At 56.1% G+C, this 20,902-nt stretch overlaps 1 protein-coding gene across 4 annotated transcripts in view; it reads left to right on the top strand.

Moving 5' to 3' along the window:
• Nucleotides 1-16,359, top strand: part of SEC14L1 (SEC14 like lipid binding 1) — an 82,383-nt gene extending 66,024 nt beyond the window's left edge. For 2 of the 4 annotated variants that reach the window (XM_070225944.1, XM_070225945.1), the window contains one exon: nucleotides 11,611-13,168. In XM_070225944.1, coding sequence (XP_070082045.1) covers nucleotides 11,611-11,632 — 22 coding nt within the window. In that variant the 3' untranslated portion in view covers nucleotides 11,633-13,168. Of the gene's footprint in view, nucleotides 1-11,610; nucleotides 13,173-15,029 lie in introns of those variants that run through there. The other 2 variants (XM_070225942.1, XM_023651942.2) reach the window with 2 other exon arrangements.
• The last annotated feature ends 4,543 nt before the right edge of the window (nucleotides 16,360-20,902 follow it).

Genomic DNA, 20,902 nt, shown 5'->3' with positions numbered 1-20,902 from the left:
GGATGGAGGAAAGGGCAGGTCCGGGCTGCGGTCCCCTGACTCCTTGGGGAGTCCCGAATGTGGCATTCTGAGCCCCTGCCTTCCTAGGGTTCACTCTCACGTGCGCCAGGCCTGGCCGTCAGCTCCTCCCTCATTCTCTGCTGTTCCCAGAGCGGGAGGAAGCTTCCAAGGGGACCTCTTTGGATTGTCACCAGATTTCCCTGGCAGCCTCAGGGACACTGGTGAACTGGGCAGTGAGCCTCAGCCAACTCCCCAGTTCACATGCTGCCCGGGGAGGGCTGGCCACAGCCTTGCTCCCGTCCTCTCATCCTGACCAGCCGGCCTCAACTCAGAAGGGGCGGGCGGGGTTTGTGTGCCTGGGTTCCCAGTCTTGGCGTGGCTGACACTCTGGGCGGCAGCATTCTGTGCTGGGGGGCCGTCCACAGTTCTTTGTATCATAGGATGTTTAGCAGTATCCCTGGCCTTGCCCCTCTGGATGCCAGTAGCACCCCCCAGTTGTGAGAACCGATGATGTCTCCAGACCTTGCTTACTGTCCCCTGGGGCGGGGCAGCACTCTCCCTGGTTGAGAATCGCCATTCTAATCCAACACTCGTGACTGCAGGAGGAAGCCGAGAGGTTAAGATTTGCCCAGAGCAAGTCTGTGGTGACAGAGCTGAGCTTGGCCTCTGGCTCTGGGCTCCCAGATGGTGCTCTGTTCCTTGTAAAGGCCACAACAGATGTGATTAGCGTGATTTTAATGAAAGGTGCACCTCGAATTCATCTGGGGTCCAATTAGAAGTCCCGAGATTGCGAATGCTCAGGCAGGGCAGAAGGTAACCTTGGCTGTCCCCTGGGATCCTGCATGGAGAACGCTGCCTTACAGACCTGGAGCCTGGAGATTCAGACCAGACAGCGAAGGGCTCCCCTCAAATCCTGCCGGCGTTTGCACTGGCTATTTCGCTTAGCTTCCTGGTGGCGTCTTTGTCATCATCGTCATTGTCAAAAATACCGAGCACTCCAGGCATGTGTGCTGTTCTCGTGGAGCAAGCAGGCTGCAGTCTACTCAGGAAACACCATCCCAGAGTACCAGGCCACACCTTCCAACGTGTTCTCGGGGAAACCGTTGAGAGGTGCCCCCAGGAAGAACCCTTCCGTAGCACCAGGCTTCCCCTGGGAGTACTTCCCGATTTTCTGTTTAACAAATGAAATGTATAGGCTGTGGAATTTTCTTAAAGCACAGACACATTTGTTTGGAGGTGGGGATAGCCGTGTGCATGGTGGGGAGAGGCAGATGTACCCTGAAGATGGAGTTTGTCTACACTGGAGCAGGTCATGCATTTGATTTCATAATCCCAGCGTTAGTGGCTCTGGCACACGATGTGCGAATCGGAGGGAAATGCAGGCAAATGAGTGGAACCACAGTTCTGTTCGCAGCCTGTCCTGCCTCCCTTGTGACAGCATCTTATCTTCATCCCAGCACCTCCCAGCGCCTCCCAGCGCCCTGGGGCCAGTGCTATGTCCTGCCTCTTGACTGCAGCGGTGCTGCAAGCTGGCTGGATGTCCACAGATGAAGATGAGGCAGCCCCCGTGTGGCCGATTTCCCTGTGCCTCTGCCCTTGACTGGCCACACGACTTTGGGGAGCTGTCAGACCTCTTTCATCTCACGAGGTTCTTGCCCGGATGGAGTGAGCTCGTGGGCATGGTGTGCTCAGCATGGAGCCTGGTGCATACAGGGCATCGATAAATTACTGTGTGTCTATAAATGTGGGCCCCTTGTGGTGTGGCAGGTAATGACCGTGCTTCAAGTCTGACTCGAGGCCCTTGCAGTCACATGCTCAGGGTTCAGTTCCTTCTCCGAGATGATGACAATGGATCTGAGACTTCCAGCGCTATCGGCTACAGCTAGGACCATGGAGCCATTCCCATACCCCAGCCCCATCCCAGCTGGGTGTTGTCACAGGTGTCTGCTGTGCTGTTCCTCCCGCTCCAGCCTTCACAGCCAGAGGCCTGTTTGGTCTCAGAGGAAAGGCAGAGAGGTGGAGGAACAGAACCCTGGAGGGGCCCTCAGCCGGGCTGCGTATCCCAGCAAGAGCTGGTCGGCTGGTCCTGCAGCTGTGGTCCTGGACGGGCCACAGGATGGGAAAGTGGCCCAAAGCCCGCTGCAGGCAGCCACACAGCCCCTCACGGCCCAGCAGAGGGGTGTCCTCCAGGCAAGGGCTCAGGCTACCTCGAGGGCCGCCTGATATTTGGGGGACGAGCTAATGAGTACAACAATGATGCGCAAGTCTGCACTCTCCATTACCTATCGCTGAACTACAGGAGATCATTAAAAAATCAGCGAACGTGGGCCCATAGACTGGCACTCCTTCCTGGAGGCGCCGCCCTTGACTTGGGACTTCACCTCCCGCCATGGGCATTTCCGAAGGGCCAGCCCCAGGCTGGCTCCCCCTCAGCACGCCTGAGCCTGCCAAGAACCCAGGTGGACGCAGTCCTTGCGTTGACCAGCAGGGCGCTGCCTTTGCCACTGTCACCAGGAAGCTTCCAGCCCACTGCCCCTTCTCAGAGACGACAGTTGGTCAGTACTTTTCCTAACGAGGCTCCCACACCTCCAGCCCTTTGGGAACTAACTGAGAGGGCAAATAAACCCCTCTTCACAGAAACTGCTCAGGGAGAGCCTGCCGTGCACGTCACTCTCACTGCCCCAGAAAATCCTGCCAGCCTCAAATGACAGCTTCCTTCCAGAAACGGAGCGAATCCTCCCGATGAGACTGGAGGCGAGTCAAGGGTGACCGGAAGCCCCTGGTGGGGCGCAGGGCTGGTCTGCAGGGTTCTGTGATTCGAGGAACGCCTTGGTCAGAAGCCTCAGCAGGTGGACGGCAGTAAACGGATGAAGGGAGTGGAGGCCTCAGTGTGAGGGGCTGTTGTCCAAGGATGGGGGCCTCCCCAAGTTCCAGAATCCTCAGGGCCTCTCCATGGCCTGGGCCCCCTCTGTGCCATTCCAGGTCACCCGCCCACCCGAGCAGCTCTCGCTGTGGGATGCATGAACCTGGACACGAGGAGCCCTGAGAAAGCGCCCTGGGCCCTCGAGGGCTTTTGTCCTCAGATCACCCATGTGGGATTTCCAACAGTCACCCCGTAGCTAGGCACCATCGATTGCTCTTTTGTGCCGCCTCAGATTTATTCTATGCAACATGTCCTCTTAAGCCTACACCCTTCATGTGATCCATATGCAATTTTTATTAAAAGTTAAAAAAGCTCTTTATTATGAAAAATTTCAAACATATGGAAAAGAACAGAGAGTAGCATTATGATGCCTGCGCATCCGTCATCTATATTTAACTACTGCTAACATTTTGCCATATTTGTTTCCTCTGGTTTTCTCTGAATTATTTTAAAGTAAATTACCATCTTTGTGACATTTCCCTCCAAGTATTTGAGTATGCATATCTTTAATAAAGGACATTTTCCTCCTTAGTACAATACCGTTGTCATAGCTAACAAAGTTAACAACCGTCCCCTAGTGTCATTTGACGCCCAGTCCGTACTCAACTCCGTGCAGTTATCCTCCAGATGTCTTCTACCTCTGGCTTGTTCACACCAGCATCCGATCAAGGACGCTGCCTTGCCCAGAGCCTGCAGCCTCCTCCCCGCGTCCTCGCCCGTCTTCTTGTTTGTCTGTCCCTCTCTCGGGCAGATACACCTCCCCCTTGAGAGACTCACTCCCCTCCCCAAATCTGTTGGAGGTGACATGGCTTTGACAACTTCCCCACACACACTCATCACGCGGGGACCTGAGCCCGTCTGAGCTGGGCAGAGCCCACCGCGTGATAACTGTTCTGCCGCATTCAAGGAGTCTCCCCATAGAAGATCTCGATGTTTTTGCTGTCTTGGTTCCCAGTCTCAGACCAACCCATTGATGATTTTCTATAAACCTGGTTCCTTATGAATCCACTTCAGACCTTTGTGACCCACTTTGGATGTGAGCACTGGGGGATGTGGGTGATCAGAGCCGCGAGAGTGGGTGGCGGGGTGGGGCAGTCAGCCAGGATCTGGGGCAGAGGGACAAGACCCAGGGCAGGGTGCTGGAGAGCGGGGCGGCAGATGTGATGCTGTGGGGGGGAGTCTGGGGAAGCAGAGAGGAAGTGTGGGGAGCTCAGGGAGGAAATGTGGAGGCCCCAGGCCGGGGGAGCATGTGAAAGGAGGGCTGGGCAGTTCACCTCCGCAAGTTCAGGCCAACGAGGGGGCAGCTGTGAGACGGCTGTCACAGCGGGAGAGCAGGGGTTCCAGTCAGCCCATCCCAGGTCATGCTTTTCTGGCTGTGAGGCCTTGGGGAAATGCTGTTCTCCGAAGCTCCTGCCCTCATCTGCACAATGGAGAGCCCAGCGTCACTGCCCAGCACGAGGGGGACGACCACATGTGCCAGCGCCTGTTCTCTTGTACAAGCTGGTTTGTGAGCAACAGGTAGCTCACACACACCAGCCCTGCCCAAAGGCTCAGCCTCCTCGCAAACCCTCTCCCCTGCCTCCTGTCCCTCCCAGAGCAAGTCAGGCTGTTCCCTGCCCCCGGGCCTTTGGACCTGCCATCTTTCCACCTGCAGTATTCTCCTCCAGGTCTTGGCATGGCAGCCCCTTCTCTGACCACCTGATCTAAATGGCATTGCCTACCAAGGCACCCCGGCACTCTCCTCTGAGGTGACTTGGGCATCTTTCCCCATCAGAGTCAGGCCCCATGAGAGCAGGGGCCTCATGTGCTGTGTTCAGGCTGTCGCTCCAGACAGGTGGGAGTGGCTGAATGGAGGAAGAACAAAGATGGATCCTTAAGGTGCTTAGGAACATGAGAAGGCCGTGGGGGCAGGGAGCTCGGGGCTCCAGGCCTCCCAGGGGTCTTGTGGCTGCACAGCACTGGGTCGGGTGGGTGGGTTGAGAACCTCAGCCCGCCTCCTAATCACTGGCCGCAAGGCCTGGAGTGAGTTACTCAGCCGCTTGAGACCCCGACTTCTCCCCTGCCCAACAGACACCCAGGAGCAGAGGGGGTTCGCTCTGAAGGTGGGACGGGGGTGGGGGCGACACTTGACGGGGCTGGGCAGGGGCAGTGAGGCTGGCCACAGGGGTCTACTTGAGCAGCCCCTGAGGGCTCTGCTCGCCTCTGGATGCCGTGGTTCCAGGACGGTTAGAAAGGGAGACTGTAAAATGGGGTTGAACCTTCCGCTCCTGCCACCAGTGGGGGGCAAGGTCGGCTGTCTGTGGGGCGAGGGGAAGGGGAGGCTGCAGCCGCCAACAGAGGGCCACCAGGCGCCAGGAGAGGAGGAGGCCGAGGCAGCTCCCCCGGGAGCTGAGGTCACGCCCCCAGGGCTGGAGTCCCTTCTCCTTAACGTAGGACCGGCACCCCCCGCCAGCGCTCCTGCCGCCAGCTCTCAGGAGAGGTGACCGAAGAGCAGAGTCTCCACCGGGGGGGGGGGGGGGGGACACTCAAGGACGGCCGGGGGTCGGGGGTACAGGCAGTCTGGAGGGTCCTGGGAGGTGACTCAGCCTGTGCCATTAGAGCGCCAGGCCTGGCTGCTGCGGGACCAAGGAACGGAAAGCGCGGGGCAGCCACTTGAGCCGTGTGGACAGACGGACACGTTTCTGAGAGGCCAGCGCCCGTGGGTCCGAGGCCTGAGTCCCGGCAGGCCCTGTCCCCTCCAGGGCTGTTTTCAGGATGTGCAAGACGTCCTGTGCGGGGACAGCCCTGTGGCCCGGAGCCGCGGCTTACTGCACCGGCGAGGGCCCTGCGCTAGGGAGCAGGCCTGGGGGCCCGGGCCTCACCCTGCCCACACTGGGCCTGCAGTCTGGTGTGGGTGCGTGTGCATGTGCGTGTGTGTGCACGTGTGGAGGGGGTATGTGTATGAGTAGTGTGTGTGTACGTGTCTACGTGTATGTGTGTCTGTATGGCAGCGGGTGGCTCTGGGACACGGGGCCGTGGTGACCAGGACATCTGGCGCCCTTGACACCCCCACCTCCCCCACCTTCCGAGCACTGCTTGTCGCTCTCCCCTCTTCCCTGGAGTGGGCAGCGGCCAACCATCACTCTCCCGGCTTTTCAGATGGGGACGCGGCTCCCAGGGCCTCGTTGCTGCAGGCGACAGCGCCACCTGCTGGAGCGTGGGCGCCCGTGCCGGGGTTTACCCAGCCCTTCCCCAAGCGATGCTCTGGTGGTCCGGAAACAAGGATGACCACGGCATCCTCTGAGCAGCAACACCGGGAAGGGTCCAACACAGCTGGGCCTTGGGACCTTCGGTGGACACTCCTCGGGCCTCAGTGGTGATGCGACCTCCCTCCTGCCTTGCAGGACTGGTCCTCACTGAGCGCTCATTCCACCAGGCAGGAGCGACGCTGCCCCACAGTCCTCACACAGCCACGCAGCCAGTACTGTTCCTTCTCCATCTTAAAGATGGGGAAACTGAGGGCCAGAGATGTCACAGCCAGTAGGTGGAGGGCCTAGGAGTCCAACCCAGGCTGCTTGGCTCCACAGTCACCTGCAGCTCTCTCTGCCCAGAAACTTCTTTCCCCTTGCCTAACCTGAGGAACTTTACTTAGTGCTGCCTCCTCCAGGAAGCCTTCTCTGACCCCTCCACATTAGGACAGGCACTCCTACTAGGTGCTCACTTAGCAGCCTGTATTCCTCATCCTAGTTCTGGCCAGGTTTACTCTTCCCAGCCTGTGACCTCCTGAGTGTGTGACTTGTGTCTGTCTGGTCCACTTGCCCTCTGTAATGAATCAAACCTGTAATTGAGCAATTTTATTTAATTATAAGGGGGTGGAGAGCTTTAAAGGAGGTGCAAGGTCAGAGGACGCACCCGAAGGCCATCTCCTCCTGGGTTTGGCTGGGGGTGCCTTTTGGGGTGTCCCTCCAAGGAAGATGCTGAGCTGGGCTCTGAGCAGCATGCAGGCAGGACCTGCATCTGCCAGGCTCACAGATGGGCACCAGGACCCTTGTCCATCAGCCCAGGGGCAGCCCCCAAAGCTGCTCACATCTCAGGTCGGCGGGGCATCTTAGGGGTGCTCCTCACTAGGGTGCTGACTTGCCACCCAGGACTTCCCTCATCCCGACCCTCCCTACCCTCTTTCTAACCAGGTGGGACCACCTGCCCCACTGGCCTGTGCCAGTCCTCTGCAGCCTTCCGAGGTGGTCACCACTCATGATCCAGGTGCTGGGTATCCCAGGACAGGTGCCTCCCACCCCCCCTGGCTCCCACTCTGCTTCCAGGCCTGATCCTCCCCCCGTACCCCTGCCCCACGGAGGCCAGTGCTCCCCATCTGACTCATTCTCCACCGACACTGGTCAAGGGCTCCAGGCCCTGGCTCGCTGTGTTCCTTCACCCAAATCCCATCTTTATAAACAGCTTCAACCTCCGTGGACACCTTGGCCAACACCCTCAGCTGAATGACAACAACCTCCCCTGCCCTTGCCCAGTTGGCTGTGCCCAATGAGCCATGTTCTCCTTTGCTTTGGTACTCCCTGAGGGTCCATCTCCCTCAGCCTAGAGCACCCTCTCCCCATCTTGGGAGTCTACCACATCCACCAGCACTCAGCTCAGTGTCACCTCCCCTGAGAAACTTCCTTGGTTCCCCCAGCCTGGATTTGAGCTCTCTGTGCTCTCCCGGCACCCTCACTACACTTGATGGGAGCCCCTGGCCACACTGCATGTGCAGTATTTATTTCCTTGCCCCCTTCTCCATTTGAATTGTAAGCCCCTCAGGCAGAGAGGCCTTCACCGCTGTCAGCGCCAAGCACAAGACCAGCTCCATGAGTACTTGACTTGAGACTTCCTTCTTTTTCATGCAAGGTTTCAGGGCTATGAATTTCCCTCTGAGCACTGCTTGAGCTGCATCCCACATATTTTGGTATGTGGTATCTTTACTTTCACTCAGTTCTATGTATTTTTAATCTCCTTCGAGACTTCGTCTTTGACCCATGGGTTATTTAGAAGTGTGTTGTCTAATTTCTAAGTGTTTAGAAATTTTCCTGTTGTCTTTCTGTTATTGATTTCTTGTTTGATACTGTTTGGTCAGATAATATATTCTGTATGATTTCAATTTTTAAAAATGTATTGAGGTTGATTTTGTGGCTCAGGATATGGTGAGTCTTGGTGAATGTTCCCTGGGCACTGGAAGAAAAGCATGTATTCTATTATTGGGTGGAGCCTTCTGTGTGCATCAGTGAGATGCTGTGGTGCATTGTGTGGTGGGGGAGCTTCCACATGCTTCCTGGTTTTCTTCTAGTAGTCCCACAACTTGCTGAGGGTGGGGTGTTGAAGTCCCCAGCCAGGACTGAGGATCTGTCCATCTCTCCTCTCAGCTCTGTTAGTTTTTGCTTCATGTATTTTGAGGCTCTGTTGCTTGGTGTGTACACACGGATTTAGGATTACTAAGTCCCTGGTGAAGTAATCGTTTTATCATTACGTAATGCCCCACTGAGTAATTTTCTTTGCTCCAAAGTCTCCTTTATCTGAGATGAATATAGCTACTCATGCTTTTTTTTTTTTTTAAATGAGGTTTGCATGCTATATATTTTTCCACTCTTTTTACTTTCAACCTACCTATGTCACTGAATTGGAAGTGAGTTTTGCGAGCATACAGCTGGGTCACGGTGTAGTTTTCTACACAAAGTTGTGTATTACTGCACACACGCAGCTTGTCACCATACACTGGTATCAGAGCCTTCCCACGTCCCGTGAAGTGCGGAAAACTGACTTCCATTGAGGGCCCTCTGCCTCCCCTCTTTCAGTAGCTTGAGGAGCAGATGGTGTTGTAATTCTGTCTCACTCCTCGCAGATGATCCAGAACACTCATCAGGAGGCCAGTCTGTGGCTCGTCCCCAAACGCCTGCTCTTTCCATGATTCTTCACCCTTCCTGATGCTCTGAGATCCCTTCTTCTGTCATCTCTCTGTTTGGAGACTTCCCTTGGCTAATCTTCAAGGATGCGTCAGCTACCAAAATTTCACTTAGTTTCCCCTCGTCAGAGGATGTCTTTATTTCCCCATCCTTCCTGAGGGGTAGTTTGTCCAGATTTAAAATTCACAGTGGACAGTCTTTCCTTTCAGCCCTCTGTGGGACGGCCTTCCAATGACAGTCTCATTTCAGAGCCTTCGCAGTGCCTTTGGGGTCTGCTTGCTTTATCTGGTGCTGCTGGGGGCGGAAGGCTGGGCCTCCTGGTGGGAGCCAGGAACCTCCCGCCACGGGGACAGAGGCCCTCCCTGGCCGGGGCTTCTGCGGGGTGGGGGGGCGGATTTTCCTTTGCCATCAACGTCCCCCAACCTGTGCTGGGCAGTGTCTCTGGTGAGGACGGAGAGCGCCTCCCTGGCCACCTACTCTCCAGGTCCCGTTCCACCCCCTGCTGGTTCTGCCCGTAGGCCTGGCGTTTGGCGAGACTCAGCTGGATCCAGGAGAGGGATGCGCCGCCGTGGGCTGCCTTCTACTGCCAGGCCGGGGGTGGGAAACGCACACCCGGTCACCTTCTTCTGTCGGGGGTGGGGAGGTCATAAGATGCCCTGCTGCTAGCTGTTCCTGACTCCATCTTGGGGTCCCAAGTTCGCTGCCTCTGTCCACTCTTCAGAATCCCTTCTTGCAGCCTTTTGCATTCGCCCCAGGGTTTACAGCTCTACTTAGCAGTGAGGAGCAGGAAGAGATGAGGCCGCACCAGCTGATCCAGACTGGAAGTCCCTCATTACTCGATGGATGATTGAAGGGCTGTTTGAAGGAGAGCGATGAGGACAGGACCTGGGGCCCTGGGAGACCTCTCTCTGTGAGAAGCGGAATGACGGCCTCATGCTGGAGCCACAAGGTCTGGGCCGGGCTCCACGCTACTCTCAGCCCCACAACCTGCGGCTTCAGCAGCATCTTCTCGCAGTGACGGCACCAAGTGGGAGCCAATGGGGCCAGGAACCCAGGCTGCACTGGCCCCTCCTTGGCGTATCCTGAAGGAGCCACTGCACACCTCCCCTCCACTGAAAGGCACTGCCCCGGGAGAAACGGCCAACCACTCCCCAGCTGAGGGACCGAGAGAGGCAGGGAGAGAGGAGAAACCCCAGCAGAGGCACCTGGATGAGAGAGCCCGCAGTGGGGCCACTGCCATCCCAAGATGATGGTCACTCATGCCATGCAGTCGAGGGCTTTGTAAGGATGGACGTGCCAGCCTTTTGGGGTGGGAAAGAGAAAAGTTGGGGGGACAAGAGCTGGGAGCCAGCCCCAGGCGCTTCCTGAGCCCAGCGACCTCTCGAGACCTCCTTTCTCTGCCGTCGGATGTTTCCTGCTGCCCAGTACTCACAGCAGACGGGGTGGGGCTCAAAGACCTCAAGCGGGGTCTGCGGGCCTAACAAAACTCGGAGCTCCATCACCGGCCTCTGCTCCAGAGGGGACGGCGGCTGCCTTCCAGACCCTGTCGGCCCCCCGCTCCTTAGCGCCTGGAATCTCGGCCACTAAGTCCGTGTGTAGACACTGCTGTGGGCCCGAGGCGGGGCCAGGAGGCTGGTGACTTTCGGAGGATGAGGGTGGAGGAAAGAGAGACTCCAAAGCCAGTCTTTTCTGTTCTATTCCATTCTTTCCATAAACATAGAAAGTGCCTTTCTGTGCCCAACTCTGTGCTGAAAGAAGGGGGCAGGCGGCGAGTGGGGGCCCACGGGCAGCCAACCCAGGAGTGCAACGATGTGAGAGCAACTTCCAGGCCTGACCTAGGTGGTGATGGTCAGAACGCTGGAAGTTTCAGACGCCAGCATCTTTGGACAGGGCCAGTCGCTCTCTCAGCTGGCACCTGGCCAGGCAAGGGGAGCTGCTCCCCTGTGATGGAGGGGGAGCTGCGGCTCTAAGGGGCCTCATAGGGCAGCGACCCTGCCCCCAGCCTCTGCTCCCCAGGCCTGTCCTGTGCCCTTTCCCTCATCTTTCCTGCTGGGGCCTGTGTCCCCCCGGCCCCCCTTTGCTGGGGCTTGTCTGTGGCTCCCAGAAGGTGCAACCTGGGCCACCCTAGGCAGAGGCCCCACCCCACCCCCAGACCTCTGGTGTTGCTGCTAGCTCTGCTTTCCTTTCCCCAACATGTATTTAGGCCCCCTCATGGGGCCCAACAGGCACCCACCATTCTGTGGAAGCCTGTGATTTCCTGGGGCTGAGTCATGGCTGCCTGGCATAGGCACTGAAGTGAGCCACTGGGTCCTGTCCCCTGCAGTTAGGAGCCCAGAGACCTATTTCCAGGAGGCCTTGCCTGTGAGCAAGTCTTTAAATGCAAGGAGTCGAGGCAGAGACTAACCACTCCTTTCTCCCCTCGCCCACCCATGTCAGGAACCGCTGGGCTCCCTACAGCTGGATTCCGGCATGTCAAATGGGCTTTCCCCACTGCCCCGGGGTTTGGGTGGAGCCCAGAAGCAGAAAACAGACGAGGCCCAAGCGTTTCAGATAGGGTGCCAGACATATCCGTGCAGGCCTTGCCAGGAGCTGGCAGACGGTCCAGCAGAGGCCCACAGGACAGCGTAATGGTCACAGACACAGAGCCTGGAGGTGTGCTGCCCGGAATGGAGTTTAGGCTATGCTGCTGGGCAGCTATGTGACCTTGAGTGGGCAACTTAACCTCTCTGTGCTTCCGTTTCCTCACCTGTGAAACAGGACTGTGATGCGGCCTCGGTGAACCAGTGCATGTAAAGCACACGGACAGCAGCCCCGGGCCAAGGCCACGTACGTGAGCACGAGAGGATGCCGGAATCTGACGGCAGGGTGTGCTGGAAGCAAGGTGTTTGGAAGAGAGGGGAGGGCCGAGAGAGCCACTCTCAGAGGACAGTCCTCAGCCAGGTGCTTCCTGAGCTCCAGCATCAGGCCCGGGGCCTGAGAAGCGGGGCATTCTGGGGAGGCTTGGCCGGTGTCTTCTGGCGCATGGGGCCCAGCGCAGAGAGGCAGAGCCGGCTCCGCCCGGGGCACCCTGAAGGCTGGCAGAGGCTTGAGGGCCACGCTCTGCATCCACACTGTTTCCCTGGGAAGGTTGCGTGGAGCTTCCCACAGGCACCGAGGGCTGGGCCGGGTGGGAGGGTCCTGGAAGGGCTGCTGCGGCTGGCATTGAACCGCCAGTCCCGGAGCCGGGGTGGCAGCCCCGGCAGGGTAGGGCGCCTGGAGAGCTCCCCGAGGGGCCCCACGACAGAGCCTGCCCTCGGACGCCTGCCCACACGGGCTCGATGGGCAAGCACAGTCGCACCCGACACCAGCCAGGCGAGCCACAGCTTTGCCTCCTTTTCCTTCTTCCTGCCCCATGGAGGAGTCAGAAGCGAGTGAGGGGAGAGGAGATGTGGAGGGGCTGGAGGGGAATGGGGGTGGGGGGTGGGAAGAGCCGTCCCCGCTTGGCCCTGCAGCTTTGAATGGGGTGTGACATCGATGTTTGGGTTTAGACCTGTCTGGTTATTTTAATATGCGACAGAGAGTCTATATTAGCAAAGATGAGATGGTTTTAGTGCTGAAGGTGAATGAAAAGCTGTGCGAACTGAGGAAGTTGTTAACAAGGGTGATGGGCCCTGCCAGCTGCGGGCAGGCAGCAAACAGTGAAGGGCCCTTCCCACTTCAGAGGTGGAGGAAACATCTCCTTCTGAGATACATTGTGTCAGCTTCTCTCTATTGGAAAGCTCTTTGCCAACCGAACTTAGTTATTAACTTTGGATAAACTATTTCATTGAATTATAGCATCGACACAGAAAAGTGCACAGACTGAGTGTGTGCTGTGACGAGTGTCCGCATGTGGACACACTGTGCAGCCTCCATCCAGGCATGAGCGGCCCTGCGGCCTGGGGGAGGTCCATGGGTGAGAAAACGACAGGTCAGAGGTCAAGTGCTCTTTCCAACGGGAGGGCACAGCCAGGCTTCCTCATCGCATGTTGAGGAACCAGCTCCCAGAGGCGGATGGCGCCAGCTGGGAGCAGAGAAATGAGTGACTAAGCAAGAAACACTGAAGTCAGGCGGGACGAGGCAGGGTGGGGAGCAGGAGGCTGTGGGGCTGTGACCTGGGGCCCTCACACCCGCCCGCCCCGACTGTGGGGCGGGGAGAGTCATTTTACCTCCCTGGGCTTTGGGATTTCAGAGTCCGGTTTTGTTTGTTTTTTAAATTGGAGATTTTAAGATGGAGCGGCTATGTTTTAATTCTGCCAAAAAGGTAGACTCTATTTTAAAAGACACACAATACTTGCTGTTACCATTGTTTATTTATTTATTTAAGATTTTATTTTTTCCTTTTTCTCCCCAAAGCCCCCCGGTACATAGTTGTATATTTTCAGTTGTGGCTTCTTGTAGTGGTGGCGTGTGGGACACCACCTCATGACCTGACGAGCGGTGCCATGTCCGTGCCCAGGATCCGAACCGGTGAAACCCTGGGCTGCTGAAGTGGAGTGCGTGAACTTAAATGCTCAGCTACGGGGCCGGCCCCAACCGTTGTCTATTTTTTAAGGACATTTTCTCACATAGGACATTTACACACGTAGGAAGGGAAAATTTCAGAATAAAGACCAGTCCTTTGAACATCTTCAGCTTTACAAAACAGAAACAAAACCCCCAGGCCTCTGCATGGTCCTCACTTGTCTTATTTTGTCTCTGACAGGTGAGGACTTGTCATAGGATGCCCCAGGCTCCGGCCTGGTGTTTGGGAACCCTGAGTGGTCATGGTCAGAGCTCTCTTGCAGGACTACTAGCCTCGGTCTGGCGGCTGAAGCCACAGGGTTTCCACATTTAGCAGGTAAAACTACAGGATGCCCAGTTAAATTCTAAGTCCAGATAAACAATATTTTTTTGTATAAGTATGTCCCAAATACGACATGGGACATACTTATACTACAAAAATTATTTGTTGCTTGTCTGAAGCTCACATCTAACTGGGCATCCCGTGTTTTATGTGGCAACCTCGCTGAGGGACACTTTTAGACCCCTGAGGGCTAAGCGGAGCCTGCCAAACAGAGCCCAGGATGTCAGGCCCAGCCCCGCCACCTGCAGCTGCAGCCCCGGAGGGCTGCCAGCCCCTCCCGGCATGCCCACCGCCCTGGCTGGCAGGCCCTGTGTTTATTTTTGTTTTTAATGGAAGCAAATTAAAATTCCCTTACTCTCAGAGCCCCCGCGCGGCCCCTGTGCTCAGTGGAGGCACCTGGCTTGTCTGCTGCCTGGCGCGTCCTGGGCTCCAGTTCTTGCAGGCTGCCCTTCACTCCACATCAAACCTCGATCAAGGGCGTCTGCACCCGGCCCAAGGGGGCCCCGGGGTCCATGGCCAAGGCCAGCTCCTGCCCTCCCTCCCACACCGGCCACTCGGGACTGTAGCAGCCACCGTGAGACAACAGCTTACTGAACAATACGCTTAGTATCCAAGCCCACAAGAGCCCAGGACGGGCATCGCTTCCCCATGGAGCAGACGGGGAAGCCGAGGCACGGAGGTGTAGGCTCTTGGGGAAGAGCACAGGGCTGATACCTAGCAGCTCCAGATTCCAACCCGGACCTCTGGTTTCTCTCCCCTAGGCCAGTGGGCTCAGCACAGGGAGCAGTTCAGAGCTCCAGCCCAGAGACTGATTTAACGGGCCTGGGGCGGGGCCTGGGGCGGGGCCTGGCAGGGTAGCTTTCAAAGCTCTCTGGGCCATTCCAAGGGCTGAGACCCTCCAGCAGCTCCCTGCTCCGGAGATGGAGATATGCATGAGCACCAGCTATTCAGAGGCGGGGGCCCTGGGGAAGGAGAGGTGTGAGGAGGAGGGGGAGGGGAGAGGGGGGGGAGAAAGGGAAGGGTAGAAGGGGGAGGGGGAGGAGGAGGGGGAGGAAGGGGAGGGGGAGGAGGAGGGGAGGAGGCGGAGCTCCAGCGGGCTCATGGGAGGGGCGTACCAGAGGAAGACAACCCAGGTAGGCGCGTACTCCGGACTCGGGGAGAGAGCAAGAGAAGGGCTGAGATGAAGGGAGGATTCACGGTGGGGATTGCCCTGGGCTTCCTTCTGGTGTTTCTCGGGGATTCCAGCTTCCGCTTGAGCCAAAGGGGTGAAATGTCAGCGAGGATGCCATCCCTCGCCTTCCTCATCCCACAGAGCATCAGAAGGCTGATTCGGGCTCCCCCTCCTGGAGGATGGTGGAGGGACAGAGGAGAAGGCCAGGCCAGCAGGAAGCCACAGGGCCAAGGTTCGGAGGAGTCTTCATCCACAGGCTGAAGCTGGAGGCTGCAGACTTCTAAGGTGTTATCCAGTCCTGGCTGCTGTATGCCCCTCGCCGCCCCCATCTGACTGAGGGCTCCTACAAGCAGCGTTTCCCAAAGGATGTCCCACGGAGCTGCAAGCTGCCTTGTGATAAAAGAGTTCTGGAGTCAAATAAGTTTGGGAAATGCTGCCTGCTGTCATCCTTGTTGGAGACTCACAGCATCTAGGAGCATATTGAAGGCTCTGAGAAGTCCTGCAACGAAGAGCAGGCTTTGTTTGATGTAAGTGTTGCCACTTTGTGGCCTCAGAGTCCTTTTTTCTTCATAACAATGAAACCTAAGAACAGATGGAATACACCCAGGAAGCGGGCAGTAGCTACAGGAGGATCGAGGTTGCTCCTGGGAGCCCCAGTGAATGCTTGCCTAAAGAAGTGCAGGGAGTGGGGATGTCATTAGGATCCTCGGGCCAGGTTGGTCTTCTGGCAGAGCCGGCGCTCCCTCAGGCTGCTGGAGAGGGAGGGGGCGCCCTCCCTGAGGAAGCGCCCTGCGTGACTCGGTGCCCACCTCTCCCTAGAGGAGGCTCGGCCGTCTGTGGCCTGGTCTGCAACAGTGAGAGTTCAGATTCTCAGGGTTGGGGGTCAGCCTGACTTTTGTGGTCTTGAGAGAAGCTCAGCCCTCTGTGGGCCTCAGCTAAGGACAGGCCGGAACCTGCTCCATGGGGAGGGAGACCCCAGTGTGCGTGTCCTGGCTCACCTGGACTCCGCGTCACGCCTTCTGTACTGCCCACCTGAAATGAGTGGTGAGAAACCCCTCGAAAACTGGAAGGCCAAACTGCCCAAATCCAGAAAAAAAGGACTTGCTTCAGGTCCTAATAACAATCAGTTTAACTGTAAAAGATTTCAAGATCAAACAAAGAGGCTTTTAAAATATACCAACATTAACCTCAGAAAAGGTGTCCATAGATAAAAATAATCTTATCCACTGATATGTTCCTGTCCATATGTGTATACATACGATGTATATCTGTTTTTCAGATTATGAAGGTAATATATGTTAATTATGCAAAACACAGAAAATACAATGAAGAAAAAAGTCACCCATAATCCCACAGCCCACAGGCAGCTGCTGTTAGCATTTGGTGTATTGATTCCTATATTTTTACGTTTGTCTTTTATTGTGTTTTATGTTTCTGTTTTCTATACAAGTAAAATCTTTATGTACACATAGCTCTTGTAGTCTTCATTAAAAAAAAATAATTTATTGGGGCCAGCCTGGTGGTGTAGTGGTTAAGTTCGAGTGCTCCACTTCGGCAACCTGGGGTTCACGGGTTCAGATCTTGGGTGTGGACCTACACACTGCTCATTAAGCCACGCTGTGATGGCATCTCACATACAAAATAGAGGAAGATTGGCACAGATGTTAGCTCAGGGACAATCTTCCTCAAGCAAAAAGAGGAAGATTGGCAACAGATGTTAGCTCAGGGCTAATGTTCCTCACCAAAAAAAAAAAAAAAAAAAAATTATTGAGGTGAAATTCACATAACATAAAATAACCATTTTTTTTTTTTAAAGATTTTTATTTTTTCCTTTTTCTCCCCAAAGCCCCCCGGTACATAGTTGTGTATTCTTCGTTGTGGGTTCCTCTAGTTGTGGCATGTGGGACGCTGCCTCAGCGTGGTCTGACGAGCAGTGCCATGTCCGCGCCCAGGATTTGAACCGACGAAACACTGGGCTGTCTGCAGCGGAGCGCGCGAACTTAACCACTCGGCCACGGAGCCAGCCCCTAAAATAACCATTTTTAAGTGAGCAGTTCACAGTATTGTACAACCATCTCCCCTGTCTTGTTCCAAAATGGTTCCTGAGGTCTTCATTTTGCACTCATCACAGTTGTGTGTGTCCACCAAATAAGAGACCTGTTATTTCTGTAGCTCCCTCTGTTACTGACCGCGGCTTGGTTTAAACTCCCCGGTGTTGTCAGTAAGGCTGCTGCGAACGTCCTGGTGCACACCTTTTATCAGTGAGTCCGTCTGTTTCCTTACGGCAGGGCCCGGGCAGTGGCGCCCCCTCCCACAGCTCAGTTCCCGCTGCCCAGCTTACTCAGGGGGTTATATTTACAGCTGAGACCCCGCCTCTGCCACCAAACCACATATGCCACCTCACCTGACAGCCCCCTGGGCTGCTCCCAAGCCCCCACAGCACAGCATGCCCCAAACCCAGCCTGTGCTCTGTCACGCTCTTCTCTCTCTGCGGGGCACCCCCTGCAATTCTGCTGTTCCCACCAGGATTCTGAGGCAGCCCAGACACCGCCCGCCCCCGCCCCAGGCAGCCCAGCCCGGGGGTCGGGGACTTCATCTTCTGAGCGCCTTTCTGACGCCCTGGAAGTTTTCCCTTCACATCTCTCCATCACCACATCATGGTCCAAGCCACCACTGCCTCTTGCCTGGAACCCTGCTCAGGCTCCCGACTGGACTCTGGGCCCTCCTGTTGCTCCACAGTTCACCCAGAGTCACATTTTCAAAACGCAGATCTGGTCATGTCAGCCCCCCTCCTCCTGTCTCAGAAGCTTTCCATGACTTTCCCATTCCTTTTAGGATGAAGACCCGAGTCCTCGAGGGGCCTGCAGGGCCTGCTTCCTCCACCATCTCTACAGCTTCTCTGGACTCCAGCCTCCTGGGTCCTCCTCCAGTGCTTGTATGGACCACATTCCCTCCCACCACAGGGCCTTTGCACAAGCTGTTCTCTGCCTACACTCTCTTTCCCCTCTATTTTTCCTGGTTAATCTCTACTCACCTTCCTGTCTCCCCTTCTACAGAGAGGCCCTCCCTGGTCCCAGACCAGATATGAGCCTTTTTAGTGGATACTCTTATTGTACCTTCTTATATGATTATTTCGTTACTGTCTATTTTCCCTACCAAAGTATAAGCCTTAGAGGGCAGGGACATAATGAGTAATCAAGAAATATATGTTGAATCAGCCAATGAAAAAACAGTGTACTTACTGGGGCAAAGCACATGGGCCTTTTAAAGCTCTTGATATATATTGCCAAAGTGCTTTCTGGGAAGGTGGGAGCAGCGTACACTCCCACACTGTACCTGAGCGTGTCAGTGTAGCCACACCTTTATCGTAAATCAACACATGCAGCAAGGCCTCCGTCATCTAACAAGTTCAAGCTCGGGGACAGCCACAAGTCAGAGAGCAGTCAGCAGGAGAGAGCTGAGCCATCAGGGAGGGGGCAGCTGAGCCATGCTGGAGGAGCAAAGGCGGCCCTGCCCTCCGAGCACCGGCCCCTCTCAGGCTGGAAGACAAGAGCCAGCCCTTGGGGGACCTGTCAAAGCCACATCTGACCATTCAGTCTTGGGAACCTGGGGGGACCAGCTGGAGAAAGAACGAGAAAGAAGTTGACAGAAGAGAGAGAAGAAAATGTGAGCAGAGGCAGCAGAGCTCAGAAACAGAGGCAGATGGTGGAGGCAGTGCTGGGGGTGGTTGGTGGAGGCAGTGCTGGAGGCGGGGCAGTGCTGGAGGTGGATGGCGGAGGCAGTGCTGGAGGCAGGGCAGTGCTGGGGGTGGATGGCGGAGGAGTCTAGAGACTCAGACCTGCTAATGCAATGCCAGAAGGTGCAGTATGGGGACCACAAGAAGGTTCATTCTGGCGCCTGGGCTGGGAAGACTCAGAGACCAGGACTGCTGGCCAGAGCCCCCTGTGGCCTCCCTGTGGTGGGCTGCTGCTAAGGTGGTCCCAGTGACCCCTGCCTCCCAGAAGGAGATCCTGGGATGATGAGACCCTGATTCCATTTGCCAGCAGACTGTCTTTCCTGAGGCTTTGATGGACTGGCGCTGTGTTGGGAGCCCCAGGTGGGGAGGAACTCAGTTCTGCTGGCTAAAGACTGGGGCCTTCAGGCTAAGAGCCTTCAAGGAGTTGAATTCCGCCAACAGCCACGCGAGCTTGGACATGGGTTCTTCCACTTGAACCTTCAGATGAGACCCAGACTTGGCCAGCACCTTGACTGTAGCCTCTGAGACTCAGTGAAGCCGTGCTGGGACTCCTGACCCACAGAAACTGTGAGGTGATAAACGCGTGTCATTTTAAGCCACTAAATTTGTAATAACTTGTTATACAGCAATAGATAACTAGCACACCCCCACGGGCTTGGCCTCCTCTCAATATGGAGGTCTCAGGGCCGTCAGACTCTTACCTAGCGGCTCAAGGCTCCAAGTTCGAGGGGTACAATCCAACCACAAGCCCTCCCAGATTCAAAGGGAGGGGACACAGGGAGAAGGGCCAAGGTCACACTGGAAGAGCCTGGGGGACGTTGGATACCGTGGTGCCCACTTTTGGAAAGTATGCTCTGACACAGCCCGCCCTTGGGCCACAACCCACATCCCTCCCACGTGCAAAATATGCCCCCCAGACCTCAAGAGCCCCGAAGCCCACCCGTCACGGTGTGGGCTCAAACTCGGGGCGCAGGACCTGGCTGCGTGAATTCTGTCGTGGTGCAGACGAGGTCCTCGCCCGAGGCTGTCTTCCTGAGCCGCTGGCCCAGCCCGCGGAGGCGCGCTGCCTTTACACGAGAAACCGAGTTGCAGCTGCACGGCTTTCTTGGCCGCTTCCTTCCTCTGACGGGCGGGGGCCAGAAGCCTCTGCATGTCGTCTTGTCTGCGTCCCCTTTAGTCCAAGCTCCTAGTCCCTTTGAAAGCTGGAGGGCTGCCTATGTGTTCCTTTAAAATCCACCCCATGAGATAAAAACCTCACCCACAAATCTTTAAAAAAAAATTAATAGGCTTTTTTTCTTAGAGCAGTTTTAGGTTTACAGAAAAATTGAGCGGGGAGTACAGGGTTCCCCTACGCGACCCGCCATCTTCCCTCCGATTAACATCTCACGTTAGTGTGGCGTGTTTGTTGCAATTGCTGAGTCAATACCAATATATGTTTATTGACTACAGCCCACAGTTTACATCAGGTTCATCTCGGTGGTGTACTTCTGCGGGTTTTGACGAGTGTATAATGTCACGTGTCCACTGTTGCAGTGTGACGCAGGATAGTTTCTCTGCCCTGAAACTCCCCTGTTCACCCCACACCCCCTCCCGCCGGCCACCCCTGATCGCTGGGTCCATAGTGGTGCCTTTTCCAGAGTGTCACACAGCTGGAGTCACACAGCGTGTAGCCTTTTCAGACTGGCTTCTTTCACTTAGCACCACAAACTGGATTGAGATAAGCCCTCTCTGCCTTGGGCTCCCCGTGAGGCCGCCACGGGAGAAGACCCTGGAGCGTCTGGAAGACCCACAGTTCAACGGCGGGCGGGCGTGCTCTCAGAGCCTCCAACGCCTTTGTCTGCCCGAGGGGGTTTCTGAGGCACCTTTCCATTTTTCTCTGAGGTCTTAACAAAAGATCTTGCAGACCACCTGGACTTCTTTGTTCCTTTACTGGCTGACAAGACTGTTCTGGCCCTTTACCCTTCTCCACATTTCCACTTGAGAACAGAACGCTTTTCTCTTAGTTCGTCTCTCTTCTTCATTTTCTCACAGGCAGAGCTGGGCAATGCCTTCGACATCCTGCCTGGAAAGGCTGTCTGCTGGCCATCCAGCTCGCTGGGTCAGTTGCGGGCTATTTTCTGTGCTACTGCGGGCAGCCGTTCTGCTGAACTTTCTGCCACCATGTGAGGAAGGCTTCCTTTCCTCCAGGGTCCAACAGCGTGCTCTCTGTTCCCTTCAAGCTCTCACCAGCTTCCCCGAAGGCTCTCAGGCTTCTGCCCACGGCCTGCCCAAAGCCAGT

This window comes from Equus caballus, chromosome 11 (genome assembly GCF_041296265.1).
Source record: "Equus caballus isolate H_3958 breed thoroughbred chromosome 11, TB-T2T, whole genome shotgun sequence".
Lineage (NCBI taxonomy): Eukaryota > Metazoa > Chordata > Mammalia > Perissodactyla > Equidae > Equus > Equus caballus.
The sequence above is the reverse complement of the archived record's forward strand: the minus strand, read 5'-3'. Positions and strand labels throughout refer to the sequence as shown.